The sequence below is a fragment of the Fomitopsis serialis genome (genome assembly GCF_022376445.1).
Source record: "Fomitopsis serialis strain Sig1Antser10 chromosome Unknown B0H18scaffold_140, whole genome shotgun sequence".
Classification (NCBI taxonomy): Eukaryota; Fungi; Basidiomycota; class Agaricomycetes; order Polyporales; family Fomitopsidaceae; genus Fomitopsis; species Fomitopsis serialis.
Window position 1 is genome coordinate 18210 of NW_025955100.1, and position 27970 is coordinate 46179.

A 27970-nucleotide genomic window follows, 5' to 3' on the forward strand; every position below is an offset into this window, starting at 1 on the left:
TTTTCCTTAGTTCCTACATTGCGCTGCTATGTATGATATGTAGATCAAACCACAACATTGGCGCCATGGGCTCGAGGCCCCTTTTCATGACGAAAATACAAAGCCTGAACCGGCCTGAACAAGGAACCTTCCAAATCGGGACGAAAATGGTTGTGGGGCGCTTGTGGCGAACGGGCGTCTCTGTGGCTCCGTCCACTTTCTCCCCATCACCCAGATGACGCGAAAGGCAGCCACTGCGTGTTCCTCGTGCAATTTGACAAGTACTGCTACACGGGAACACATCTTAACACGCACTGCTTTAGGGCAGAATGAGAGTTGCAATAGCCTGGGCCGGATTCTGCGGCGAACATGCTGAGATACTGACTCGGATTCGAAACTCCGTGGACCCATCCTAGTTTGGCAGCTGGTCATCAATATTCAATCCCTCGCGCACGCGTAAACATGCCGCCCTCGCACTCTGCTCCCCATTCCCACCATCCTCATTTTGACTACATCGACATCCGACATTGGCATCTCCGAGCACTCCCACCACGACACACATATCTGACAAAGCTCCGCCCTGCTAGCGACGGTCCGAGCAGTACCACAGCGATCTCGACCACATTAAAAACAGCAACGTAGAGGAGATGGCTGCCTGGGACGAACGGATCAGGGAGTACCCCCGATCCGTCGACGACTATCTGTCTAGCATGGTGCCATCGCATACGACTGTCCCCAGATGTCCACCGACCGGTGGACTGTTCAAGGTGGTCCCGATCGACAACGCCGAAGTGAAGATGCATGACCCACTGGTAAGTGTACGCGTGTCGTCATGGCTACACAGCTTTGCTGACTTTGTCTGTAGGTGAAGGCACTGAGTCAGCTAGTCAGCTCATTTCCGCCCGACACGCGGCCTCAGTTCCACAACTACGGCCATAACATCATGAAATTCCCGTTTGGGACATACGAGTCCGAGCAACATCCAACCAAGCCGGACGTAATCGCGACGATGCCAGCGCTATCCGCTGTAGAACCAGCTTACCAGTGGAGAGACGTCACATTGGTGTTCGTACTCCAGTCAGAGGTACCCGATGACCCGGTGAAGAATCGCGCGACCACGCATGGGGCGACACTGGCGCAGCTTGCGCAGAGCGCGCGGAACATCATGCTCTCGCAGGGGAGGCTATTCGCGTTTGTCGTTGGCATATACGGGGACCAGGCTCGAATCTTCCGCTTCGACCGCGTGGGAGCGATATGTTCGCCTCGATTCGAATACAAGAAGCGTCCAGAGATATTCCACGAGTTCTTGTGGCGACTGCTCCATCCCAGGCTATCCGGGTGCACAGTCGTTGGAGAGGACCCTACGATGAAGCCAGGTACCAGGGCGGATCTAGATCTGGTGCACTCGCTGGAGAAGAACCGCGATCCCGACTGGGTCAGCACGGACGAGACACCGAAGGCGGTGCGGCGAATCACAGTGACGGACAAGCAGAAGCACGAGACGACGTATCTGACGTACAAGCTGCTCTTCGTAAACCCGGAGTTGTTCTCACGAGCGACGCTCGTATGGGAGGCGTACAAACTCGGCGAAGAAAAGGAGAATAAGGGTAGGAGGTACGTCGTGAAGGAGTCATGGCGGCAGTCGGGTCGTTTCCGCGAAAGCGACTTCTATGAGGCGCTACGAGACGCCACGAGGGGCGAACCAATCTTCGGCGTGGCTTCTTTCATCCACGCCGAGGAACTCGGTGATCGCGATGAGGAAGAGCGGGAACGAGAGGCGAATGCGCGGCGCCTGAGATCGCAGAGCCGTGCACCTCCGGGCATGAAATTAGTCGGTTACCGGACCATCGCAGGGGCGCACAACGCACCGGAGATGGGGCGGCTGAACGAACGGAGCCATACACGGCTCGTCTTGGAGACGGTCGGTACGCCCCTCGCGCAATTCAAGCGTACGAAGCAGCTGGCCATGGCGCTGCGAGACGCCATAGAGGGTAAGCTACGACAATGCTGCTCAGGAGCTTGGCTGACGAGCGACTACGACAGGACATCGGCGGGCGTACGAGGCCGGGGTCATCCACCGCGATATCAGTGAAGGGAATGTGATGATCGCTCCAGAGGGTGCCGCCTTCTCAGGCTTCATCCAGGACCTCGACTACAGTTTCAACTGGAAGTGGTTCCTATATAGGCGCAAAATGCAAGTGGATCTCGCCAAGTGGGAGGAGTACTGTGTTCAACACGGTTACGAGCCGCGCAGCAAGGAGGATCCAGACAACGACTCCAAGGAGCGCACAGTAAGTAACCCTTATTCCGCATCGTTGCCTTGTCTGAGATGTTCGCCAGGGCACGGTCTACTTTATGGCCATTGAGATCTTGCGGAGCGAGATTACCCACGAAGCGCGCCATGACTTAGAGTCGTTCTACTGGCTCCTTGTCTTCATCGTGCTCCGACACACAAATCATGACCACAAAAGGGGGATGGCGCTTTTGCGTACCTGTTTTGCTCCCCTGATTGGGACACCGTCGCAGACACCAAACAATCTTGGCTATCGAGGGAGGTGCCTCCTTTAAAAGTACCTGGGAACGAACCATTGACGTCGTTACTCGAAAACCTTCGTGTTGCGTTTACCGGCAACTTTCGCCTGCGCCGCGTAGGCGTAGAGCACAGAACGCATCGCGAAATACTCGATATCTTCGATAAGGTGCTAGCTTCAAACGTGGTCTGGCCGGAGAACGACGCTGCCCTGGAGTGGAAACTTCCACAGACTGCGACATTACCGCCAGAGATGGCGAAGTCTGTGTGCCAGTCAGTGCAGCCGGGCTCTCTGGATCCAAGGACGGGTGCCAACAGAGAATTCCCCTGCCCGCCCGTCACCCCGCTCCAAGGTGCATCCGATCATCCACAGCGAGATGACGATCAACAAGGCGCAATTGCAGGTGTCTCACGCGGGGATGGCGCTGGTGGGCAGGTCCAACAAGGGGCAGGCGAAAAGGACAGTGCGGTCACACAAGTAGCTGTCGACGAGCCGACAAATGAAGAAACTGCGTTCTGGCAGCATAGACTGGCTTCCGTTCAGCCGGCGGTGCAACCCAAGCCCAGTACCTCACAACCGCGCGCACGGAAGGAGACTCGAGCACAGGTCGGCAGAGGGGCAAAGAGCGGTCGTCGTGCCGAATCGCCGCCAGCGGCGAAGCGTCCAGCAACCCGCAAGAGAGCAGCTCCGAGTCGCAACGCCGAGACGTGGCTGGCCAGCCATGTTAACGCGAACGGTGCACTGTCAGGTCATCGCTACAATCTCCGTTCGCGTGTGCAGACGACGTCGAAGCAGCGGGACACCGGCTTGAGCGTCAGCAATGTGAGGAAGCGCAGCCGTCCGAGAGAGGAGCCTGATAGCATCCCAGAAGACCTAGGCTCGCAGTCGTCGAAACGGCAGAGGATTCTCATTGGTCAACCTCGAGGCAGGAGGACGTCGAAGAAGGGAAGGAAACCGTGATTGGATTTAATCTGCAAGTCGTTGGCTGCCAGTGGGTCGCAGAGCGAAGATGAGGGTTTGATAGTGTATTGAATAGTGTGTCGGTTTCTTCATTGTCTTGAGCCACTCGTTGTGCTGCGCTCTGGCCGAGTACGGTACCGTCGATGCAAACAACCCTAAGTAGTCATGGCCGGATATGCAAGCGAACATAAGTATGGAGGACCAAGTTCGTCACTCGGAAGCAACGGGTCGGCGTCGTTTGAACCTTCTCAATCGACATTGGTCGTGAAGTTGAGTGACGCCCCAAACAGTGGTCGCCGTGACTCGTTATTCAAGTGATCCAGATTAACTTTTGGGTACTCAGTTCTGAACGTTTGAATCATCAGCTTACATTGAGCTCTTGTTTTCATTCATTGGCTTCTACAACTGTCATACATGTAGTTGGCAATTCGGAGCCGTCCGCAGTCTTACATGGCAAAAATAGAGCAAAAATATGGCTTGGAGATGTTTGAGGTCCTATCGAGTCGCGGTACTTACGCCCAAGCGTATCGCATGCTAATTCTTTTGGGACTCAGCTTGTACGATCCAATCGCGGTGTCTCGCCCAAGACCCTGCCTCTGACTGTACAAGCACCTTGAGGCGGTCCATTGAGAACGGTAGAGCCGAGTCCGCCTGTAGTGCCCGGACGACATACGATCTATCAATCGCACGGTATGTGTCTGAATGCTCCACACCTAGAGGATATCAAGGTGACTTACATTACTGTGCTCTCCTTCAGCGGGTTCTCCTTCGACCTAAGCGTAGCGCAAATCTCCTGCAGGGGCGCATCGCGGTAGTGCCACAAGTTATACGCGCGGAGGTGCTGAGGACTTGGACGCGGTCTCTCTTGAAGCCCCTCGGCGTCGCCCACGTACGACACCGAATGGGACGATGAACTCGCGGAGGTGGCCTGCGAGGCGGTACTACTGCCCGCGCCGGCCGGCCGAGAACGTGGTATAATACTGCTGCCATACGGCGCAGGACCCAGGGACCGTCCTTGCTCGGCCGCGATGTCAAGCAGGCGATTGTATACGACCAGGGCGCAATGTGCGTCGTTCGCAGCGTCTGCCGGAGGTCCGAGACTGCGCTCAGCATGCGCTAGACTGGATCGATAGAGAGGTCTTTACTCACACGTTAACTGCTCCTCACTCAACGGCGCGGCCTCCCAGTTGCTCGAGCGCACTCTGCCCTTGTCGAGCGTCTTGGCCGTATAGTGCTCGACCACCTTCGCGAGCGCGACGATGGACCTGTTGTACTTCCGCGCGAAAGTCGCGTCTGCACGGTGCGCAAACGCGCCCAGCTCGACGAGGTTGGATGCGAGGATGCCGTAGTCGCGATAAAGCTTTTCGCCATCGTCTGTGCCGTCCCTGTTAGCGACAGTCCACTGGACACTACAACAGGCTCACTCTTGATGTTTGCACCCATCTTCACGATATCGCGCGACTCGATGACCTCCTGAGACGTAGTCAGTCACAATGCCTGTCCGACGGTGGTACGTGACATACCTTGACTTTCTGCGGAATCCCTAAGTTCTCTTTGAGAAATGACGCATGTGGGAGAGGAAGAGGTCATACGCTTCATCTGGCTAAGCTGAATGACAAGGATCATCCGCTTGTCACACAGCTGTACGACGGCAGTGCGACGCTCTGTGTAAGCCTTGTTCCTCCAGTTTACGACCCATTCCATATCAAAGCCTAGCGGTCTGGGGAACATCAAAGTCATGCAGACGCTTGGTGAGCACAAAGGACTACTAATCAAAGGTGGACATACCCGCTGAGTGCCTGTATGAGTTCGTCCGCCTCGTCTTCATGACGCACATACACCACAGCTGGAGCAGGATAGTAGTCTTTGTACGAGTAGAGGGGCAAGATAGGCGCAGCGTTCATCTCCGTGGTCTTCGTCCGCGAGCGTGTATAACTACTTGACGTCCCTCGTTTTGAGGACCCGTATGCTACACTGGACACCGCGGATGTCGACTTGGAGGTCGACGAGCTTGGCTTAGCCGTCGCCACTGGCGGTGGCTGCATCAGCGGTGGTGGATGCGAGGTGCCAGAATGCAAGAAGAGAGGGTGGAGGCTAATGGAACCCAATAAAGCATGACACAAACATCCGGATGCGTCAACCATTGTGCTTCGCACTACACCAAACTCAGAACGCACCTTTTTGAGGATTCGAGCGCAGCATTGTTCTGCAAACCGGTTTCGACAACTGGCGGGTAGCGTTCAGGGGCAATAGCAGCGTCCAGCGCAGCCAGTATTTTCGAAGGCCCTCGTGAGCGTTGAGTGGCTCGCTTAGACGGAGAGCTTGGAGGACTGATACGGCAAAAAGCTGCAGCAAGTTTGGTGTCCTTAATCACTTGCAACGCCATCTTGCACTGGGCCTGCTGAAAGTAAGCTAAGAACTTCAACATTCGTACTACACACGTACAGCACAGTACTTGCCACAGAACCACGGTTTCAGTGTATATTGTAGAGTACTTGTGTATCGCAGCTCTGTTATGCCTGTGGGGTCTATCAATGTCCGAATTAATGTGTATCGCAAGCGGTTCGACGGGGCTGCGACCCGCGTATGGTGAGTCGTTCGAAATGAACCAAGTCTGGGATCGGCGCTTGATCGACGCGACGCGTCGGAATGACATCACGTGAAAGCACGTCTGTGGCAATACATTTGGGCGCTTAGAAGTCGGGATCGGAATTGCCCGTGAGCGCCTGAAATCAGAAAAGTTGTGTCTCGCTGCTTTGCAGAAATCACCGTTCGGTGTTCTTTCAGGCCTACACTCTTTCCGTTTCACCCTCATTAGGCTGGTAACTCGATGGCGAACATAAGAGAACCTCACGTTGTTCCTCCACCACTTCCCGCGTCGTGGACGGCCCCGGAGTCGTCCGGCAAATCGATATCTCGTACGCGGAATAGTTGCTGTTTTGCACGGAAGTGCGGCTCATGTTTCTTAGCTCTTGTCGAACGCAGACTCTTACCTGTTGGTCCGGCATATCTTGCCCACGTAAAGCGCGCCGTCCACAAGCTCACCTTCGAGGAGCATGACAAGCATGCGGAGGAAGAACGCAGGCGCTTGGAGGCGATGAACGGTACCGGTGTCGACGGCGAGGATGATCTCGGTGTCGGAGACGAACCTGAGGACGAGGAGCTGTCGTTGCTGGATCCGAAGGAGTGGAAGGTGCGTCATGAGGCTGCTCAGTCCCGGACACTCTGACTTGACGCGTTCCGTGTCGCTAGAAACAAGACCACTACCAGGTGCTCGGGCTTTCACATCTGCGCTACAAGGCAACAAAAGATCAGATCAAAATCGCACGTACGTACATTCTTGCGTTTGAAGAGACCTTCGCTCGTCCGTGTCTTGAGCTTTACCTCGACGGAGCCTTGGGCTCTGGGCGCTACGCAGTCCATCCCAAAGGACGACAACCCTGAGGGTACCGAGGGTAGAGCAGCCATGGTCCGGGACATCAAGTCGTCACGACCTTGATACAGTGGTCATGGTACTCGTACTTGTGATCACTGTTATTGCCCAACTCCAGCAGGTGCTCGGATGTGGCCTTCACGGCCATAGATCGTACACGCTGGCCTTTCACAAGTCAAGTGGATCGGCAGCGAGTTATTTAGAAGTGGACGCGGACGCAGTGTACCTACGGTCGTCCTGAGTGACTAGGCAGCGAAAGACGTATTTCGTGTGGCCGCCACTCTTGCACGACTCGGTGCCAACTCGGGAGTACGTCGTGGGTTGCTTGCAGTGAGCCAGGGGTGAGGAGACTCAGACGCAACCTGGCGCCCATGCGAAGGACGAGAGGCCATCTCCGTCAAATCACGGGCTCCATTTCGCCAGTAGAACTGTTCCTACGGCTGAAAGGGACATTTCTACTAGAAGGATCAGAAGCTCAGTACATCCCGCCGGCCACAGAGCCGATGTTGCGGTGACTGTCCTGCACCACATTTGGGCACATTGCTGGATCCTGACTATACGATAAGTCGTCTAACCTTCTCACAGACAGGAAAAAGGTCCTCAAGCACCACCCTGACAAGAAGGCGGGGCTTGCCGGCGATTCGAACGACGATGCGTTCTTCAAGTGCATCTCAAAGGCGTTCGAGGTGCTTACGAACCCGGAGCGGCGGCGCCAGTTCGACTCCGTCGACCCGTACTACGAGTTGCTCGAGGCGGACGTGCCGGTGGAGAAGCAGCTCAAGAGCGCGAGGAACCCGCAGAAGTTCTTCTTCGACGGTTTTGCGCCCGTGTTCGAGCGCGAGGCGCGCTTCAGCCGCAAGCAACCTGTGCCGATGCTCGGCGGCTACGAGGACCCCAAGGAGGTCGTCTCGGCGTTCTACGACTTCTGGTACAACTTTGACAGCTGGCGGAGCTTTGAGTACCTCGACAAGGAGGTTAACGAGGGCAGCGATAAGTGCGTGACGGACGCGAGAGTTGCGCACTGGCTGACGAGTGATTTGCGTGCAGCCGGGACGACAAACGTTACACGGAAAAGAAGAACAAGTCCGAGCGCGCGCGGCGCAAGAAAGAGGACACGGCGCGTCTGCGGAGCATCGTCGACCTCGCGCTTGCATACGACCCGCGGATAAAGCGGATCAAAGAGGAGGAGAAGGCCGCGCGCGAGGCGAAGAAGAAGAACAAGGGTGGCGTCCAGAACGGTGTAGATGCCAAGCAGAAGGAGGAAGAGGAGAAGAAGAAGGCAGAGGAGGAGGCGAAGCGGAAAGAGGAGGAGGAGAAGGTGTGTTTTGTCCTCCGGCTTTCATGCACCCGTAACTGACGTGCCCTCAGGTTGCTCGCGCGGAATCTAAAAAGGCGAAGGCGGCGGCTGCGAACGCTGCGAAAAAAGCCAGGCGAGCGGCGCGTGCTGGAGACACCGATGCTCAATAGTTGTATCCTCGCTGCACTTGGAGACTACGAGTCCGCTCATTCATCGCACCATGCCGGTTCCATCGACATTCTGTATCGCTCTGTTGCATTAGAACTGTCTTCGCTATGTGCTATCTAGACAGGGTTACTTCTAATCCAGGCAAATCTTGGAGTCCTTGACCTCAGGATGCGCCTGTACTGTCTGTACGTTCTTTTCTATGGGACCGATCTCATTGCCTATGTGTGCTGCAATCATTTTGAGTTTGTGGCCTCGCACTTTCAAAGGTTGTCAATTACTACTTAGGTACTTATAACAACGCCGACTGCTATGCATACATTGTTTGACGGTGCGAACGGAGTGGAGGTCCCGCCGACTCTCAGGACATACGGCCCGGAGCGGATGTCCGTGCAGCCGTCTCCGTCATTCTACTAGTACTACCATAACGTGAACGCGGTTTCACACTGGCAAGCTAGGGAGCCTCCGAGTGCGCTCAGGCTTGGCTCAGGCTTTGGTTCACGACTGCACTGTGTTTGGCTAAGTACTTGAGCGCGGTACAATCTTCGCGGAGCTGATAGTAATCTGTGGTAATCAAGCGGTGCGCGATCTACTCTCAACGTTCACCGCAACATCCAGTGTCTCTAGCCTGCTATTTCATGCACGCTGCTATGGCTTCGCTGGACACGATCATCATTGGAGCAGGCTGGGCTGGTGCCGTAGCCGCACGCCATCTCGCGCAGAGCGGGTACAAGGTGCTTGTCCTTGAAGCACGAGAGCGCATCGGTGGACGGGCGCGGACCTATACCGAGGGTACGCACGTCCCCGTCGACCTCGGGTGCAGCTTTATTCACGGTACGTGCATTGCCTATAAAATTACGCAAGGGCAAGCTGATCGCGGCTCGACATTGTGTAGGATACAAGGAGGGCAATCCTGCGAAAGTGATTGCGAAGGAGCTTGGCATTGTGAGTGTAGATCAATCAAAGACGCGGATAATTGCCTCACCAATTCATCCAGGCAGTCGATGTAGCAAAACCGGCTGACAATGCCATATACGGCGCCAATGGTGAACATCGTACTCTGACGGAATCCAGAGTGTGATTTGATCTTAGTACATCCCATACAGGCCTTCTTGACGCATCAGCAGCCAACGACCTACGGGATCGTCTTGGTCAGACGCACGCAGCTGCCCGCAACACAGCTCTCAATAGCACGTCTCTATCACCCTCACCGACGACGCCCCTTTCGGCTGCATTCTTCGACCCCAATTCCAAACTCAGCACTTCATCCACGCCCAGCACCGCGGCCGCCTTCGCTCGTACGCTCGAGGTGCCCTTGAATGCCGTCCTCGAACAGGTGAGCCTGCGCTGGACCGGGTGGGAGGACAACTTCGCGGGATCCGATGGCGCGCCCCAGGGTGGTTTCCAGTCCTTCGTCGACCGCGTCTTCTCCGCCGCGACGAACACAGGCAACACTCGCATTCAGCTCGGAGAGACCGCCATACGGATCCAGGAAGAGCAGTCCGGCGTGAACGTCTCGACGGACAAGGGCATCTACCGTGCCGCGACGGTCTTGTGCACGATTCCCCTTGGTGTGCTGAAGCGCGACGCTGTCAAGCTGTTCGAGCCGAAGCTCCCGGTGCGCAGAACGGAGACTATCCAGGGCACGCACGTCGGCATACTCGAGAAGCTCGTCCTCACCTATTCGGAGGCCTGGTGGCCGAACGCGGGCTCGGTAGGGTCATTCACCTTACTAGCAACCAAGTTTTTGGGCGGTGACCCAGAGACAGTGGAGGACGTGCTATCGTCCACCACGCTCGTCGTCGCCTCCTTCGCGGGCCCATCCCTGCCGCATCAGCATCCGACCCTCCTCTTCTACCTCTCACCCACGCCCGCCCTCGGGCTTGCAAAGTTCTCGCTCGAGGAGGTGACTGACGCTGTGCATACGTTCCTCGTCTCGCGTTTCCAGCCCGCCGCGCAGCCGGCCAAACCGACGAGCTCCGTTATGACGGACTGGCACAAGGACCCGCTCGCACTTGGTTCGACCACGACGCCCAGCATCGCCGGCGAGGGACGCGGCCCGCTTGACTTCGCAGAGCTCGCGAAGCCACTTTGGGGAGGCCGCCTTGGGTTTGCCGGCGAGCATACGGAGATGAACCACAGAGGGAGCATCGCGGGGGCGATCATCAGCGGGAGGAGGGAGGCGGAGCGCGTCACTCTTCTGCTCACCAAGCTCGCCGAGGCATGACGATAATGCTTTGAGTACAGACACCAAGTAGCCAAACATACGACAAGAGAGTAGCATAACGGACGTAGAAGTGCGTGTGTGTATGCAGTCGAGATACGTGTACGTGTGCTTACCTTGAAGACCAACCAATACGAGTTGTAGATGTCCGTGAATCCTAGTACTATGTGGTTTAGCGGATGCTCAGAATCCCGCTGCTAGTGCTCCCCGTGCCCGACCTGCTCGCCTCCTTGTCCTTGCCCTTCTTCACCTTCGGCGCCTCCCACACACGCCAGAACTTCAAGTTCTCGTCACCTGCGCCGGTACACACGACGTCGCCGTTCGGGCTGATCGCGCTGTAGAGCACGCGCGAGTCATGCGCATCGCGGATCTCGATAACTTTCTCCATTGATGGGTATGCATGCACCATGACCGCGTTGGTCGGGTAGCCGTGCGTGCTGAGGAACTCCTTCTTGTGCGGAGACCACTGGATGGAAGTCACTTGCGACGGTGTTACTACCGAGTGCAGGCGCGCACCCGTCGTGGTGTTCCAGATGTGGATCGTCGCGTCCGACGTGCCTCCCCCGGACGCGAGGAGCGAAGGCTGCCAAGGACACCACGCGATCGCCTGTGGATATGGACAGAGAAGTGGTCAGCACGCGAATTCGGCGTCGACCGTGTTGCTTACCTTGACCGCGGCGGTGTGGTTCCTCTTCGTCCACCGAGCACTGCCACGCGTCCCGGGAGCGACATCGCCGATGCGACCATCCCAGACATTCACGACATTGTCGTTCCCGCCGCTAGCGAGCAGCCCGCCATCGCTGCGCCACTGCAGGCCGCAGACTTCTCCCAGATGGCCAATCAGCTCGCCCACCTTATGCCGAGCCACGCGTACATCGTGATGCCAAATACTGCCATCCCCGCACCCGCTCGTCAGGATATGCTGGTTCCACGACAAGCAGCCGACCTGCGTCGAATGACCCGTCATCGTGCGCAGCTTCGTCTGCGTCTCGACGTCCCACAGTTCTACCGCGCCCGAGCCGTTCCCAACACCGAGGAACTGGCCATCCATCGAGAAGTCGAGCGCGCTTACGTACGTGCCTTCGGGCATCTCGCCCACGTGCACGACGTCGCCGCTGTCCGCGCGCCAGAAGTACGTGTTCTCCGCGAGCGCGACGGCCAGTGTATTCTGTGCGCTCCACGCGACGATGTTCAGGTAGAAGTCGTCCAGCATTCCGGGCGCGTCCAGCACGCGCTCTGGCGCGGTCGGGATCTTGCGGCCTTTGCTTGTAGAAGACGAGGTGGACGTCGGGAGGGCACCTGGACGCGCGTAGAGTGGACGCACGAGCTCGCGAGCTTGAGCGAGTAGCGGGTCGGAGGACGAAGGTGGCGGTGGCTCATGGTAGGCGAGTACGCGGCGGTTGATCGGGACTCCTGTGGCTGCTGCGAGACGTGCAGTGTGCCCCGGAGATGCCGATTGAGGGTTCAAGGACATCATGTCCAGTGTCGCAGTCACTTCTTCCGTCATGTCGCGCGCCGTAATGAATCTGTCACGAGTATCACGCTGCCGGACCAGTGTATCAGCGAGCATTCCACAGAGAAGTACAAAATACGGATGTATTCTACTGCATTTTCGCAAAGTGCACGTAGCTCAACGTGATGACTGCCCTCTCCTCAGATGAGCCGTGCTAGGTCGTACAGGGTAGAAGAACATATACTACCCTCCGGAGTGTAGTCCGTCGTCCCGCGTACAGAGCGGTACTGGGATTGGTGATCTCAGCGCGAAGACAAATGGCATGTCCTTCATCCAGCATAAACCAGTTGGAACATATCTTTGCATCGCTCATGCACAAGCCCATGCGTTCGAATGCGATAATCATATGGACAACCACTCACGTTCGGTTGAGATCTTGACCGCTTCTGTGTCTTTGGCGGCACGTAGTCGCGTGTAATCACGTCTATCCTGCTCTCCACGCCTCCTTTACGGATGACTCCAGCGCTTGCCTGGCGTTGCAAGGTGTCCGAGATCTGCAGGGAGCCACTGGTCGCGCGTTTAACAGGTGAGGCGGGTCTGCTGGTACTTTGGGCTCGTCGAACGGGAGACGCGGGTCGACTCGCCAAGAACGGGTTGAAAGATACGTCTGCCTTCGACTTGGTCGGAGAGCTCGAGCCTTGACGTGGGATGCCTAGACTCAGCGCGTTCAGGCCGGATGTAAGCGCAGGAGTGAGTGGTGTTTTCGCCTCTGACCGCGAGGGGCGATGGCGAGAGGGCGTTTTTGGGAGGAAGGACATCATATTTCTCGGCGATGTGTCGCAGGAGCGAGAACAAAAGGGAGAGTGGCAGTGGCGGAGAGGAAGGGAGACAATCCAAGCCACGCCCATGCCACACCCAAACCGAACTTGACCCACGTGATCGCGTACCACATCTTCGCTAGCGCCCGAGATCGTTTCCTCCAGGATAAATTTGAGTACTTAATCATGGCCGTACTGTTGAGTACACTGATTGACTCCAAATCGACGCGAGAAGGCGTAAATACGGTCTTGTTGTCGATATGTAATTGAAGTGAGAAGGTTTGAGCCGGAATAGGCAGCCAAAGTCTGATTACAGTACTGTAACTTAGGCCACTAGTGAGGCCCCTCTGATTATGTACATGTCAGACCGTATGATAATGATATATATCCAGGACATACAGTAAGTGAGCCTCTCGTTGAAGTCGAAGTTCGAAAGGCCAGACTGACTACTAGTAGAGAAGAATGTAGCAGCTCCTAACATCACGGAAGCGCAAGCCACAGGTCGCGAAGCATCGCAACATTGGGAGTGCCAATACCCGTAACCGGGTCCCAGCCCGGCTCGGCGTAGAACCCATTAGTATCGCATCCCGGGTTCGACCCGTTGATGATATCATTGAATGCCGCTTGAAACGAAGACGAATAGATCTGTCGGCCAACATGCATAAGAGCGCTCATAGAGGTCCTTAGAAAACCGCTACTCACCGTCGGATTAATGAAGCCGATTGTGCTCTTTCCCGCAGCGATGCGCGCATCGTTGATGGCTGTAAGGAAAGCCGCAATGACCGGCGTAGATGCCGAAGTACCGTAAACCGATAGCCACGTCCCGTCGGCTGCTACCGTATATCGGACACTACACAGTGTCATGAGAACATTACATTCAAGCTAAACATAGAAGCGCACCCATTTGCAGACAAATCCGGGTACGCGCGACCCGACGAATTGAATAGGGAGGATGAGTATGGTGGCGGATAATTCGTCAAATAGTCTTGCACCGCCGTCTGCTGGTAACTGGGTAAGGCGAAGGTGTTTGAAAATCCACCGCCGGACGATAGGTATCCTGGTTGGTACGCCGCGCTCTCCATGCGGGGCTACGCGTGCAAGTTGAATGGTCAGTGCGGCCGCGGAGAATATTAACATGATAATTCACCGAGGATGTGTTAATCTGCGTAGCACCCACGCTTGTCACATACGGACAGGTGGCGGGGAACGACGGGCTAAAGATTGTGTATCCACTGCTGACGCCGAGATCTCCGGAAGAATTTAAGCATGTACCGTCCTCGGTAGCAACGCCATTGTCTCCGGTAGACCATAAAACTGTTACACCCATTAGACCAAGCTGGAGGCACATCGTCAACAGATATGAAAAAAAAGGAACAGCGGACGAGCAAACCTTTGCGAATTCGTTACACATTCGCTCCATATACGCAGGGGTGAAGAACGCTTCGGCGCTGGAATAAGAGAAAGACAGTACGTTGGGTAGTGAGGCAGTTCCGCAGTCGTGACCTACCCCCAAATGAGCCAGCGCTATACTAGAAAGGCGGCTGCATCCTACCTTGGTATCCTCCGTCAGGGTCCGGATAGACGGGGTCTGACTCGGGATCGTCTCCACCCTCGTATGTACAGTACGACGCATCGATCCCATCGAGCACATCATTGGGTGAAGCGCCTATGCAACACGCCACTTTGAGCATGCATGGATGCACTCTGTATCGCTTGAATTACATACCTTCCACCATGTCCCCTGTTTGAAGCAGCGTGACATTCTGCGTCGGGCCCACCAACGCCATGGCGTATTGCAAGTCCAGATCCGATTCTACGTTATCGTCAAGCGATTCGGTAGTTGTTTGCACAACACCTTAAAGGTTCGATGAATGAGCCATCGCACCGTCTGAGAAGCTCCATACTAGGATGAAGCTCTGCAGCAACCTACCTCCGTCGATGCTTACGAGCACAGGTCGCTCGCCTACTTGGCTCGGCGAGAAATTCGCAAAGAACATATCCAAGTCGCTAGCCACATAAGCGTTAGGGGTGAACTCGACTGCAATACGTCAGCGGCAGTGCGGGGTCGTAGCTTGACAGTCGTTGCTCACCTATGGCTATCGAGTTGTTTCCCGGGACCTGCGGCACAAAGTCGGTGAAGTTGTAGAGGAGGCGCAAACAATCCGGTGTGATCTGTTCGCCGCATGCGGTTAGTTGTTCGACGGTGTTCTGTGGTCCTGCAAGATCAGTATACTGTCTCGGTCGTTGGTGCAGACGAAACGCACAGCGAGAGGACCGTTGACATGTGCGGCAGAGCTTGTGAGAGGACGATAACTCGGCGTTCCGCCCCAAAGTTTGCTCGGAGCTGGTTGATCCCTCTTCTCGAAACCACGGCGCTTCTTTGGGGGTGGAACTGCAGCGTCGGAGTGACCAGTTCAACGTACTCGGAGACATGTTCTGGCAGACGGTACTTCTGCGAACAAGCGATGACTTCGCTGCCTGTCTCCTTTCCGTGGTAGATGAAGTATTCCGTCTTCAACAGTTCTTCGGCCTCCTCGACGGTCACGTTGGCACGTATCCACGTGCCGCTATTGCTCACTTGGACACGGTCCGTCCCGAGGCCGCTCGTGAGTAACCACGATAGGACGGTGTCGATGGCTTCCTTCGAAGGTCGGAACGTATGGCGCACCTCCGCTGGCGTCCAGTGCTTGCCATATCCGGGTGATTGAGGGTGTGATATCTCCATTAGGTACTCTTCGACCTCGTGGATATGCGGCTGCATCAGCCCAATGCGGAGAGGCAGCACGATGTCAGGATCAGCCCGTCGCACGGGCAACCAGCCGGATGGGATGGTCGCGCGGGATTCGTGCACGACAAGCCGCGCCGGAGCCGGTGAAGCACCGCAGAGCGAAAGACCCAAAGCGAGGGCGATCAGAAGACAAGAGGCGAGATGCATCCTTGTCGCGTTGGAGGGCAGGAGCGATCGCTGGGTAGTGCTAGCGGTACCGTTCTCCTTAAGTATCCTGGACAAAGCGCCCGGTGTCCAATGGGCGGTGCTGCACACAGGCCTAGGGTTAGAGGTGGTGAGAAACTGGCCTGTCCGGCTGCTCCGACAGAATCGACGAACCTTCGTGCAACCTAGACAAGTGGATGTCCCTTCTGACAGTGACCTAAAGCTTACGCATGACGTCGGCAATCTGAAGACGGGTCCGAACCAAGTCAAACAGGATTGACATATAAGGTCTTTGTTGTCGCACTGCCCCAGAAAGGATGGCTGGCTCATGAGCGCACTAATTACTCGCTGCAACGGAACAACATATGAGCGAGCTGATCACATGCATCACAAAGCCGTCTAGAGAAGCATACCTACGGCACCCGAGCAGTCCGTTTGTTGAGTGTCTTGACCACAACGCCCCGAAAGATGGAGTCTGTCTTCGCGCCTGAGAGAAGGGCCTAGCTCAATTGTGGCCATGTTAGTTCCTCGACCGACCCAACCTAAGTCGGGCGCCGCTGAAAGCTTGCTGAAGAGCTCAGGCGGGGAAGACAGCCTGTCACACCATGGAGCCGGTTGAGCGGTGTATGATACAACAGTCTCGGGCGCAGAGCCAACGGCAATTGAATGGGAGCGGTAAACCGGGAAGAACGAAGCTCGAGTCTGTTAGATGCGAGGAGCACACCGTCCCGAATTCTGAGACGCGTAGCGCACATTGCTCGAGATGGACCATGACCAATTCACCTATTCGAGAAGCGCGTCGGGGCCACGAATCTTCCCTGCGCCACTGGCTGGAGCCTAGAGTTTTCGCAAGATGCAAAACTCACCTGACATAACGGTATAACACCGCCCTCGGCGGATCACATCAAGCCTCTTGCGGTAATTTGCTCGATACGTTCGTCTGTCAGAATTGAAGCTCTCATGAGCTTACTTCACCCGCCCTTGTACTTTGACCTTGTATTCCACACAAGGGAACGTCGGCCTAGAATAGTCGCCCCCGGAAAATGAAATATCCAGACAGCATGCGAACCCTGGGCCACGCACAGTTGCGGCGAACAATCGTCGAAGGCTTTTGCGAGTTTCAAGCGGACACAGGCTGCTAACATCAAGACAGTTAACCAATGTAAAGCGGTCTTACAGGTCATGTCCCATAGACAGGGGAACGTACCAATCAAGTGATCAACGGGAGGAAGTCATATCTGAAACGCAAGTCAATGACTGCCATGCTTCAGTCGAGGAAAGATGCACGCAATGTGCCTCACCCAACTTGTTTACAATTTTCGGACTGTCTCGGAGCCATCTTTATGCGAGTGAGTTGAATACCTCTCTCCCGTGCAAGCAACCACCGACTTGTTGACCAAGGACGTATCAGTCCTCAGGACAGTCCCCGCGTACTGAATGGTAGCCCCATACGCACGGGGATACCATTCAGCACGCGCGGACTGGCAAGTGGTCCGCGCGACGTCCCCTAAAGCAGAACAAGGCAGCTAGCTGTACGCGCTGCGCACCACCACCCCACTGATAGAAGGGTGAAGCTAGCCGGAAGCACCTCACTCCGGAGCATGGAAGCAGTAGTGGCATTGCGTGCGATCCGGGCTTCGGGTGCACTTTGAAAAAATTAAGTGTCCCCCCGGTGAACCGTTCAGAGTTTGTTGAGCCATCGGGAAAGCACATTACGACAGCGCACGTACGTTCTCAATGATAACTGGGTTTCCATTGTTCCCAAAGCTGGTCCCCTTGTATCTGCGAGGCCGTGACCGATGCCCAATCATGAGGCAATCGCGTCCGGGATTAGGTCACATGTGTCTTCGCAGGTCTTCGCAACCCACAGAAACTAGCTTCCACGAAGAACAGCTTCCGTTCTCAATTTAGCAGCAATAGCCGAACCTGCCTCATATGGTCATTCCGAACTGTAGTGCTGAATGTTCAGCAGTAAATGTGAACACGTACCGCTGGCACTACCGTCGCGCAAAACGTCAAGTCATAGGACAGATGACTTGATGAATTGACTTCACACAACTGCGTCAGGGCGTAGATACCTGTCCTTGACCGTGCCCTGGACGTTGGTTCCGTTGACATCCCCACAGCAAACTGTCAACTGCGGATGCGTCTGTCATGAATCACGCTGAGTACCATAGATCGACCGAACAAGCGTCAGAACATGCAAGATAGATTGCGATCGGGCTGGAGCGCACCAAAGCCGAATGTGCCTAGGACATCAATCTAGATATACCGCCGGCGTCGTTCGAATGCCCCCCTTGTAGTGGGACCTGGCAAAGAAAAACCAGTCAGGCGGATACGAGATGAATCAGAGCATGACGTTGCAGCTAATTCCAAATTGCTAAACCCCCGCCGAAAAGTGTGTACAGGCGGCCCGGATTCGTCGGCCTTGGAATCCCTTGTGTGCTCCCATCAACCTTCTAACGGAACGAGCAGCGTCGAGGGCGAACTAGCCCGAGGTTTGGAGCCGAGGTCGACCGGCCATGAGCGCGGATCGCCTGAGAAAGCCAGACGAAGGCCGACGCCCTCCGCGTGTGCACACATTCTGTGGTGGCGGTGATCTAGCAATATGGAATTAGCTGCGATCCCGTGAGGACAGTCGGCATGTGTATGATTTGAGGATCACGTACGCGTGTCAATCAAGACAAGAGATGAGTGGGTCGTGTGCCTGAGCGAATGATGAAACGGGTAGAATGTATTCTTGCGAAGGTGCATACCATGACACAGCGCGTGAAGTCATATCTCACCCTACTGTCCGTCGACCTCGAGTACGCACCGGAATCGCTGCGGCTGCGGTTCATCATGGGGACGAGATAGCTCTCCCTGGATGATTCATAAACGACACATAAGTCTCCGTGAGAAGGGTTGTTACTATCAGAGGTACCCTGACATAAGCACGACGGACCGACGGTGCCCAGGTATGGTGAACAAGGCGAACCTCCTGTGTGAGGACGGGTGGCAGAGCTTCGCGCTACGGGAATAGTGTTCGCATATCGCACCGAATGTTGCACGTCGAAGAGAACGTGAGACAGGATTCGACCACAGATAGATCTTGACGTGGACACGGAAGCGTTAGGCATGCTCGCGTCGTGTCGACAGGACACACGCCTCAGCTGAACTGCATTTGTAACAGATAGCCCGGAACAAGTTGAGTTGCCTGTTCGTCTGGACACTGATAGACTCATGGTTCTGTGGTCCGAAGACATAGCAGACGCCGTGAGCGGTCCAAGTTCGGCCTCTTGTCTTCCATATTCGGTCTCTAGCGAGATGCTTTACTTGGTTGGACGTTTTCGGCCAGCCCACGCCGCTTTCGTGTGTCTCAGTGCGGAAACCGAATGGGACCGCCTGGAGGAAGTAAGGTTGATCAACGCTGTTTGGGTCATATGCGAGTTGCGGGCGAGAAGTCGGCTGATCCCGACCTGTTTTGGTGCAGAAAGGCACACGGCCACATGGCTCTATCCCAGTACAATAGGTCTGAGTTCATCGCACGTATGAGGAAAGGGCACTGCGGGGCTAGGAGCAGAGAGTAGAGATCGCATGTTGAAAGTGAAGGTAGGAGGAGAGGACCATCGCATAGACGCCTATCACCAACTCGTGGAGCGCCCGTTCGGGAACTGCCGACTGACGCGTCGTGCGTGCTGCGACGCGCGTACTTACCACTGAGCAGCACAACCCTCTCCTCCCAACCACCACTCTCTTCCTACCCATCCTTCTCCTTGCCATGGATATTTCTTTCGCACTTACGGGGAAGGGATACGTGCTCGTCGCAGCGGACACAACTGCTGCACGGTCTATCGTCAAGATGAAGTCAGACGAGGACAAGATCAAGGCCCTCAGCCCGCACCTGCTGATGGCTTTCTCCGGCGAACCAGGCAAGTTCCTCATATATTCTAAGAATGCGCACTTCATGATAAACCTTAACTGCTAGGCGACACGGTCAACTTTGCCGAGTATGTCGAGCGCAACCTCAGACTCTACCATATCCGCCACACGCACGCGCTCCGACCTGCGTCTGCTGCATCATGGATCCGCCGCTCGCTCGCCGAGTCCTTGCGCTCACGTAGCCCGTATTCCGTCAACCTGCTTCTCGGAGGCTACGATACCGCGACACACACACCGGAGCTGTACTGGGTGGACTACCTGGGTACATTGACGAGCGTGCCCTTCGGTGCACACGGGTACGGCGGCTACTTCGCTCTCAGTTTGCTCGACAGGTGAGTTGTCAACTGTTGGATTTGATACACCAGTTGTGTTTGCGGAGGTGCTGCTGTTGTCGCTTGGGCTTTCTGTGTGGATATTCTGGAATAGGATTGGTCTCCCCCTCTCGGCGTTGTGTGGACACGGTCGACGGGTACTAGTGTTCTGCTGGATTGTGGCGCGTGCCTAGTGCATGTCCGCGTACCAGACCAGATGCCTAAAGCGGTCGTACAGCCTGCGCAGACATATTACCGGACGCAGCTTCAACCGAACTTCCCTTGGATCACTTTCCACGACTGTTAGATGGCTAGATATTTATCAGTGTTTCTATTTCAGATACCACGACCCAGAAGCAAGTCTCGAAGAAGGTCTGGCCACTCTCCAGAGATGCATCGACGAGGTGTCGAAACGTCTGGTCGTGTCGCCCGGAAAGTACAAAGTGAAGGTGGTAGACAAGGATGGCGTGCGGGAGATTGAGCTCTAAGCGACGTCGGTCTTGACGGCGTTTTCCTCCACGACGATGCGATGTGCGTCACGTCAAATCATTGGACGTCTCGGATGCTCTCTAGAGACACAACAATTGTATTCTAGCCCAGTGTTGATGGTGATACTCTAGGCCCGCAGGTACGAACAACGGATCATGAGTCGTCCGAAGTCTTCTGCGACGGCGGAGGCTCTGACGAACGGCATGCCATGAATCACTGCGGGATGCTATGCACTCTAGTCTTCAGGCAATCATGATGATCGGCAGCGAAGATCAGACCCTTGAATTGCCTCCACTTCAAGTTGTCAGGTTGACTCTGTCAGAACAGACGCCGTCTGCTCGTGCGCCGAGAACGCGGAAAGACAGCTATCCTAGCTGTCGAACATTGGGACGTCCGGCGGCCCAGTAACAGTACATACTAGAGGTGCGGGCGCATCTTCTGTCTGCAAGTTGCAATGTTTAGCTGCTCCGGCGCGACTTGGCAGATGAATGAGATGCGAAGAGTGGTTTCGTCCCACGAGTTGACGGGAGTGCTGCTGCGCATTGCGTTAGGGACGACCTGTTCCATGATGTGAACCGCATAATTAAACCGCAATGATGCAGTCGGCGCGACATGCGTCGAGTCTGGCACTGGGTCATGGGCGCAGTCTGAGACTTCCGTGAGACGGTCACATACAGCCTTGGTGCCAGTGAAAGGAGGATAGCATGTCGTTGTGTGAAGCTGGAAGGAATGTGCGCAATCTACATGTGTAAGTTCTACTTCGAAAACCTGCTAAGTAGGTGCAAGTTAGGTACCGGTATCATTATGTGCGCCATAGGATCCGTACACTGGGCATCGCTGATTCAATCCTGGTAAAATAGACGCCGATTATGGGCGTCTATTTGGTTGTGGCGCTGCGGTTGTTCCGTTCGTTCCGAATCCAAGTTCGTTCAAACCGGCCCAGCTTGTTCCTAGGCCTGCAGCGAAGGTAGGCTACGACAACGCGAGTATTACAGCGTACTTTAGCAGACGCAGGACACTGCTGCAGATATTTCACTTGAACTATCTGTCAACATTGCTCTAGGCTTTTGACTTCAATTTTTACGCTTCAATTCAACTTCAGTTGGCTCAGCATATCGACCCGAAGACCCAAAGACGGTGTCCGTCAGTGTGCTCCGAAGAAACTCAGCTCCCCCGGATTCCAATCGGTGAGCATACCCTGCAATACTCTAGAAACCTACGGTCAGCCTCCGAGTATGAGACGGCCCGAGGCTTGGGCCGTCAATGTCAGCCTCCTGGGGCGGCTGAGATTGGAAGGTCGCAATGTCAGCCGCCGCCTTCAGCGACAAAAAGCCGCCTACACTTCGTGCTGGAAGACGTAACTTGATTTTCCTCGCGCCTCCTCTCAGCATGCGCTTCCCTAGGCTGTCGCACCTCTTTCATCGCCGGACCAAGTCTGATGGAGCGCTGGCCGATATTCGAGCCGAGGCGATGGCGACGTTACCCTCTCGGCCAGCATCCGCGAACGGTATCGACGAGCTAGTTCTTGCCTCAGTGTACCCTCCTGAGTTCTCCACTCTCTTCGCCCCGGACGCTGGCGTCCCTGTCTCGATTGCTCACCCGCTTCCTCCGGCCCCCACATCCCGCAAGCAGCGGACCAACAGCCTGGATCTTCTCTATCCGAGCTCAGGAAGCGCATTCGCGAACTTGAGGGCGCCCTCAATCACCAGTACAAAGCAACCGACGGATCCCTGCCCTTGAGCGCGCCCTCGCCGAGTGTCGAGCAACCCTTGAATCTGTTCATGCAGCCTCCACCGACGCGACATCGGAAGCATCCGCGCTCCGTTCCAGGCTCATCAAAACCCAGCGCGCACTTCACACCGCCCTCACCTCAGCTCCCTCTGCAGACGATCGCGCGAGGGTCCTCGCCGCCGAGAACAACGCGCTCGCTTCCGAACGCGTGCGCTACCACAGGTTCATAGAGCTTCTCATATCTGCTGGGGCGCAAAAGCCTATTCTTGCACGCGCATACGATGACGTCTACATTGGCGTGGATCCCGAGGAGGCACTGGTCGCTGCAATACGCGAGGCTCTTGAGAACCCCGACAGTCCGTGGACAGCGTTACTGGAGCCAATCATGGGCCCTCGTACGCCCGAGGAATATAGAGCGCAGGTGAGAGCCACTCTGGACGCGAGGAAAGAGGCCAAGAACTGGAGGAAGAAGGCGAAGTGGTGGAAAGGCAAGGCAGGCGGGGCAGGTCTTCAGGATGTGATCACTCCGAGCCCTTCGGATATCTCCAGTGTCGTGGAGGAACTTCCAGAGGAGCGACAGCGTGCTCTGATCGAACTGAAGGAAAGGCGATGCGGAGCAGAGGGTGCGAGTGCCGTGACAGCGCAAGTACCTCAGAAGCCGCGGAAGGAGTCGTTCCTGCCAATCCGGCACTCATCGCTTCCGACACAAACTGCGCTCGCTACTCTCGCTTCAGCTCTCCTGTCTTCGCTCACAGATGAGGACCTCGCGGCTGCAGCATCCTCACATTCCATGCCCGCCTCGGCCTCGGTCGAATACCCTCGCCTAGCGCCGCTCGCCAGTCAGGTCTTCCGTGCGAGCATGAGCCACAACTCTTCTCTGCACACCGTGACGCACTCCAGGCGCTCTTCCATATCATACGCACCATCTCTTTCGACGTCTTTCTCCTTCCCGCACTTCAAGAAGGCCACTGGGATGAAGAACGTTGGCGTCAGTGCGTCTTCCTCTGTATCTTCGGCCCGCTCAAGGCGCCGACGCGTCGAGGTCGTGGCGGTCGCTACCCCGAGTGCTTCCGCCTCTACGGTACCGACGCATCTCGAAGTCAAGAACGGAACGGGGGCTCCTTCGACGGTCTCCTCGTTGGCGAAGTTGGCTTACATCTATGAGGACACGGAACCCGAAATCACACCTTCTGCTGTATCTGCTGAGGTCTCAGCCTCGCAACTCGTGTCTGAGTCCTCTCGAGCTGATTCACCGGTTTCGACTCCCAGTCCTTCGCCTGTCTCTGCTCGCGTTTCAGAGGACTCTGCTATTCTCGTCTCCCCTGCATGGCGGTCCTTATCCGACCCCGGACGAGTATCTGACGAAGAATTCGTGATCGTCATGCATACCGACGCGCCGCGCAACCTGCGGAACACCCCCGTTCTCTCTTCACCGCCATTTACTCCCCCTCGCCGGCAACGTGAGCTCAAGGGCAAGGGCACTCCAAGCCCCGAGAGCAAGTCTCGTCTCCCTGTGCTGAAGAAGGCGATCCGGCGGCTGTCGATCTCGAAGCCGGTGCTTGTCGACACCACCAATGCAGCGACGTTCACATTCACGAGGGCGATAGCTCCCACGAAAGGCGCAGGAGACGAGGATCGGAACCATGTACCTGCGTCTGCAAAGGCAGGGATGTCGCCCCCTCGAACAAGTCGGATTCCGGGTGTGGGTTCCGGAAGGAAGGCCTCGCAGGTCTCTAGGGTTGTCGGTGGGCTTACCACTCGCACGCGGAAGGGCACCGCGTGAGCGCCTCTGTATCATATATTGTAGTTCCGTATGATGTATTATAGTGTAATCTACCCCTCAGCGTCCTGACCCTCACAATAATGACAGACCTGCGTGCTGTTCGATGCTGCGAGTTCCCACCTAGCGATGCGCGCGGCGCTCTGCTGGATCCCCAACTAATGCGGCGACCACGATTTGGCGTCACTCAACTTTGAGATGGTCAAACAACGCCGACCCATTGCCTCTGAGTGACGGACTTCCTTTGCCATACTTACGCTTGCATAGTCAGGTATGACAAGCGTTGTTTACGTGGAAGATAGGGCCGCTGCACACGGCCAGAGCACAGCACAAGATGAATGAAGAAACCGATACTCTATTACACACTGTCAAATCCTCATCTACGGTGGACCCAGCCAACGACTTGCGGGCTGGATGCAAATTAAAGCCAGTCACGGTTTCTTTCCCTGCTTCTTCGCCGTCTTCCTGCCTCGGGGTTGACTGAGAGTCCTCTGCCGTTTCGACGACTGCGACTCTGGGTCTTCTTCGATCCCATCAGGTTCCTCTCTAGCACGGCCACGCTTCCCCACACTGCTGTCCCTCGAGCCCGTGTCCTGCTCCTTCGACGTCGCCTGTGCGCGCGAACGGGTCGTCCGCCGCCCAGCAATCGGCGCAACATCGACTGCGTCAGATGTGCTCGGCACAGCCAAGTTACGGCGGCTAGACGAACGGAGATTGTAGCGATGACCTGAGCTTGCACCCTCCGCGTCAACATGGCTGGCCGGCCACGTCTCGGCGACGCTGCGACTCGGTGCTGCTCTCTTGCGGGTTGCTGGACGCTTCGCCGCTGGCGGCGACTCGGCACGACGACCGCTTTTTGCCCCTCTGCCGACCTGTGCTCGAGTCTCCTTCCGTGCGCGCGGTTGAGAGGTACTGGGCTTGGGTTGCACCGCCGGCTGAACGGAAGCCGGTCTGCCCTGCCAGAACGCAATTTCTTCATCTGCCGGCTCGTCGACAGCTGCTTGTGTGGCCGCGTCATACTTTTCACCTGCCCCTTGTTGGACCTGGCCAGTAGCGGCATCCCCGCTTGAGACACCTGCAATCATGCCTTGCTGATCGTCGTCATTTGGCTGTGGATGACAGATGCACCTTGGGGTTGGATGACGGGCGGGCGGGGAGATTCTCTTTTGTCACCCGTCCTTGGATCCAGAGAGCCCGGCTGCACCGACTGGCCCACCGACTTCGCCATCTCTGGCGGTAATGTTGCGGTCTGTGGAAGTTTCCACACCAGGGCAGCGTCGTTGTCCGGCCAGACCACGTCTTCAGCTAGCACCGTATCGAATATATCGAGTATGTCGCGATGCGTTGTGCGCTCTACGCCTAGGCGGAACCGTCCACTGAACATAGTGAAGTTGCGGGCAAACACACTGCGGAGTTTTTCGAGCAATGACGTCAACGGTTCGTTCCCAGGCACCGCCAGAGGGGCTTTCTCGTCTATTAGCCAAGCTTTCTTTTCTCGTACGCATTGATCCCAGTCGGAGTGGCAGAACAGGCTCCCGAAGGCGCCTGTTTCAAGGTGGTGGCCATGTTTGGTATGCCGGAGCACGATGAAGACAAGGAGCCAATAGAACGACTCCAGGTCATGTCGTGCTTCATGGGTGATCTCGGCCTGCAGAATTTCGACAGCCATAAAGAAGACTGTGCCCTGGGGAACATGTCAGACAAGACAGCGATGCGGAATAAGGGTTACTTACTGTGCGCTCCTTGGAGTCGTTGTCTGGATCCTTCTTGCTGCGCGGCTCGTGACCGTGTTGAACACAGTACTCCTCCCACTTGGCGAGATCCACTTGCGTTTCGCGCTTATGGAGGAACCACTTCCAGTTGAAACTGTAGTCGAGGTCCTGGATGAAGCCTGAGAAGGCGGCACCCTCTGGAGCGATCATCACATTCCCTTCACTGATATCGCGGTGGATGACCCGGCCTCGTACGCCCGCCGATGTCCTGTCGTAGTCGCTCGTCAGCCAAATTCTGAGCAGCATTGTCGTAGCTTACCCTCTATGGCGTCTCGCAGCGCCATGGCCAGCTGCTTCGTACGCTTGAACCTCGCGAGCGGCGTACCGACCGTCTCCAAGACGAGCCGTGTATGGCTCCGTTCGTTCAGCCGCCCCATCTCCGGTGCGTTGTGCGCCCCTGCAATGGTCCGGTAACCGACTAATGTCATGCCCGGAGGTGCACGGCTCTGCGATCTCAGGCGCCGCGCATTTGCCTCTCGTTTCCGCTCTTCCTCGTCGCGATCACCGAGTTCCTCGGCGTGAATGAAAGAAGCCACGCCGAAGATCGGTTCGCCCCCCGTGGCGTCTCGTAGCGCCTCATAGAAGTCGCTTTCGCGGAAACGACCCAATTGCCGCCATGACTCCTTCACGACGTACCTCCTACCCTTATTCTCCTCTTCTTCGCCGACTTTGTACGCCTCCCAACGAGCGTCGCCCGTGAGAACAGCCGCGGATTGACGAAGAGCAGCTTGTACGCCAGATACGTCGTCTCGTTCTTCTGCTTGTCCGTCACGATGATCCGCCGCACCGTCTTCTGCGTGCTGGCCCATTTGGGATCGCGGGCTTTCGTCAGAGAGCGCACTTCATCTAGGTCCGCCCCGGTACCTGGCGTCATCGTAGGGTCTTCTCCGACGAGCCTGCACTCGGATAGCCTGGGATGGAGCAGTCGCCACAGGAACTCGTGGAATATCTCTGGACGCTTCTTGTATTCAAATCGGCGTGAACACATCGCTCCCGCGCGGTCGAAGCGGTAGATTCGAGCCTGGTCCCCGTATATGCCGACGACGAATGCGAACAGCCTCCCCTGCGAGAATAAGATGTTACGCGCACTCTTCGCAAGCTGCACCTGCGTTTCCCAATGCGTTTTCCCGTATTCACCATCGGGTCATGACCTGACTCCGACTTGAGTTCGAACACCAATGCGACATGTCTCCACTGGTAAGTTGGTTCCACGACGGGCAGGGCCGGTATAGTCGCGATCACGTCCGGCTTGGTCGAGTGCTGCTCGGACTCATACGGCTTATACGGGAAATACATGGTTTTGTGGCCGTAGTTGTAGAACTGAGGCCGCACGTCGAGTGGAAATGAGCTGACTAGCTGACTCAGTGCCGTCACCTACGGACAAAGTTAGCGAACCTGCTTAGCAATAGCGACATTGCGTGCACTGACCAATGGTCCATACATCGTCGCTTCGAGTGTGCCCTCCGTGGTCGGAATCACCGTGAACAGTTCGTCCGTCGGCGGACAGTCAGGGATAGGTGTATCCGATGGCAGCATGCTTGACAGGTACTCGTTGATGGGGTCGGGGTACTCCCTGATCCGGTCGTAAATCTCTTCCGTCCAGGCAGCCATCTCCTCTGGGTTAGCCCGTTGAGCGTGGTCGAGATCGCTGTGGTACTGTTGCGGCCGTTTTTGGCGGGGTGTAGCTTTGTCAGTCATCGGACTGTCGTGCTGGGGGTGCTCGGAGAAGTCAATGTCGACGTCGACGTCGATGTCGATGTAGTCGGGATGAGAGTGGGAGGAGCGAGGAGCAAAGTGCGAGGGCGGCATGTTTACGCGTCCGCGAGGCATGTTTGATTTGGGATTGATGGCCAACTGCCAAAATAGGACGCAGTCCACGAAGTTTCGAATCGTCAGTATCTCGTGTTCGCTGCAGAATTCGGCCTAGGCCGGTGCAACTCACGGCTTATTCTGCCCAAAAGCGGTATATTTTCGTGATGAATTGTGTTCTCGTGTAACAGAACTTATCAGATTGCACGAGGAACACGCAGTGGCTGCCTTTCGCGTCGTCTGGGTGAGGGGGAGGAGGTAAAGCCACACTAGGCGCTCGCTGGCCACAGGCGTGCGATGCACGTGCTCGTTCAACTGCCTTTCTGGGCGATTATTCGCAGGCCCCACAACCATTGTCCTCCCGA

The 27970-nt window shown here is 56.2% G+C and overlaps 8 protein-coding genes across 8 annotated transcripts; 5 read left to right on the top strand and 3 right to left on the bottom strand.

Moving 5' to 3' along the window:
* Nucleotides 1–259: 259 nt before the first annotated feature.
* Nucleotides 260–3470, top strand: B0H18DRAFT_1215589 (uncharacterized protein; the record flags this gene model as incomplete). Its single annotated transcript, XM_048036647.1, has 5 exons — nucleotides 260–791; nucleotides 845–1970; nucleotides 2023–2270; nucleotides 2320–2467; nucleotides 2506–3470. The coding sequence occupies exons 1-5, from the start codon at nucleotides 627–629 to the stop codon at nucleotides 3468–3470; spliced, it is 2652 nt and encodes an 883-aa protein (XP_047887002.1). The 5' UTR covers nucleotides 260–626.
* A 534-nt stretch (nucleotides 3471–4004) lies between these two features.
* On the bottom strand, nucleotides 4005–5374 carry B0H18DRAFT_886131 (ribonuclease H-like domain-containing protein; the record flags this gene model as incomplete). Its single annotated transcript, XM_048041111.1, has 7 exons — nucleotides 4005–4146; nucleotides 4208–4553; nucleotides 4620–4844; nucleotides 4895–4943; nucleotides 4994–5013; nucleotides 5063–5190; nucleotides 5259–5374. The coding sequence occupies 7 exons, from the start codon at nucleotides 5372–5374 to the stop codon at nucleotides 4005–4007; spliced, it is 1026 nt and encodes a 341-aa protein (XP_047887003.1).
* Nucleotides 5375–6206: 832 nt separating this feature from the next.
* Nucleotides 6207–8687, top strand: B0H18DRAFT_1042141 (DnaJ domain-containing protein). The gene is made up of 6 exons (XM_048030611.1): nucleotides 6207–6388; nucleotides 6440–6663; nucleotides 6723–6798; nucleotides 7489–7897; nucleotides 7951–8221; nucleotides 8272–8687. The coding sequence occupies exons 1-6, from the start codon at nucleotides 6301–6303 to the stop codon at nucleotides 8368–8370; spliced, it is 1167 nt and encodes a 388-aa protein (XP_047887004.1). The 5' UTR covers nucleotides 6207–6300; the 3' UTR covers nucleotides 8371–8687.
* A 328-nt stretch (nucleotides 8688–9015) lies between these two features.
* Nucleotides 9016–10592, top strand: B0H18DRAFT_1125008 (amine oxidase; the record flags this gene model as incomplete). The annotated part of the gene is made up of 4 exons (XM_048034953.1): nucleotides 9016–9199; nucleotides 9261–9310; nucleotides 9363–9411; nucleotides 9472–10592. The coding sequence occupies 4 exons, from the start codon at nucleotides 9016–9018 to the stop codon at nucleotides 10590–10592; spliced, it is 1404 nt and encodes a 467-aa protein (XP_047887005.1).
* Nucleotides 10593–13050: 2458 nt separating this feature from the next.
* B0H18DRAFT_1042149 (subtilisin-like protein) lies at nucleotides 13051–15996 on the bottom strand. Its single transcript, XM_048030612.1, has 12 exons — nucleotides 15967–15996; nucleotides 15271–15907; nucleotides 15125–15238; nucleotides 14951–15068; nucleotides 14791–14898; nucleotides 14587–14715; nucleotides 14413–14526; nucleotides 14251–14363; nucleotides 14008–14196; nucleotides 13761–13948; nucleotides 13563–13710; nucleotides 13051–13505 (listed from the first exon to the last, which is right to left on the bottom strand). The coding sequence occupies exons 2-12, from the start codon at nucleotides 15793–15795 to the stop codon at nucleotides 13341–13343; spliced, it is 1911 nt and encodes a 636-aa protein (XP_047887006.1). The 5' UTR covers nucleotides 15796–15907; nucleotides 15967–15996; the 3' UTR covers nucleotides 13051–13340.
* Nucleotides 15997–19552: 3556 nt separating this feature from the next.
* Nucleotides 19553–20512, top strand: B0H18DRAFT_1087600 (N-terminal nucleophile aminohydrolase; the record flags this gene model as incomplete). Its single annotated transcript, XM_048032188.1, has 3 exons — nucleotides 19553–19703; nucleotides 19760–20045; nucleotides 20365–20512. 3 exons carry the CDS (start codon nucleotides 19553–19555, stop codon nucleotides 20510–20512), a joined length of 585 nt encoding a protein of 194 aa, XP_047887007.1.
* Nucleotides 20513–22479: 1967 nt separating this feature from the next.
* B0H18DRAFT_818738 (uncharacterized protein) lies at nucleotides 22480–22842 on the top strand (the record flags this gene model as incomplete). The annotated part of the gene is made up of 1 exon (XM_048039274.1): nucleotides 22480–22842. A coding segment is annotated over one exon (363 nt), but the record flags the coding sequence as incomplete, so codon positions are not given.
* Nucleotides 22843–24358: 1516 nt separating this feature from the next.
* On the bottom strand, nucleotides 24359–27848 carry B0H18DRAFT_1042164 (uncharacterized protein). Its single transcript, XM_048030613.1, has 9 exons — nucleotides 27739–27848; nucleotides 27225–27650; nucleotides 26934–27170; nucleotides 26515–26901; nucleotides 26056–26473; nucleotides 25758–25984; nucleotides 25432–25708; nucleotides 25169–25377; nucleotides 24359–25133 (listed from the first exon to the last, which is right to left on the bottom strand). Exons 2-9 carry the CDS (start codon nucleotides 27624–27626, stop codon nucleotides 24456–24458), a joined length of 2835 nt encoding a protein of 944 aa, XP_047887009.1. The 5' UTR covers nucleotides 27627–27650; nucleotides 27739–27848; the 3' UTR covers nucleotides 24359–24455.
* Between the last annotated feature and the right edge of the window lie 122 nt (nucleotides 27849–27970).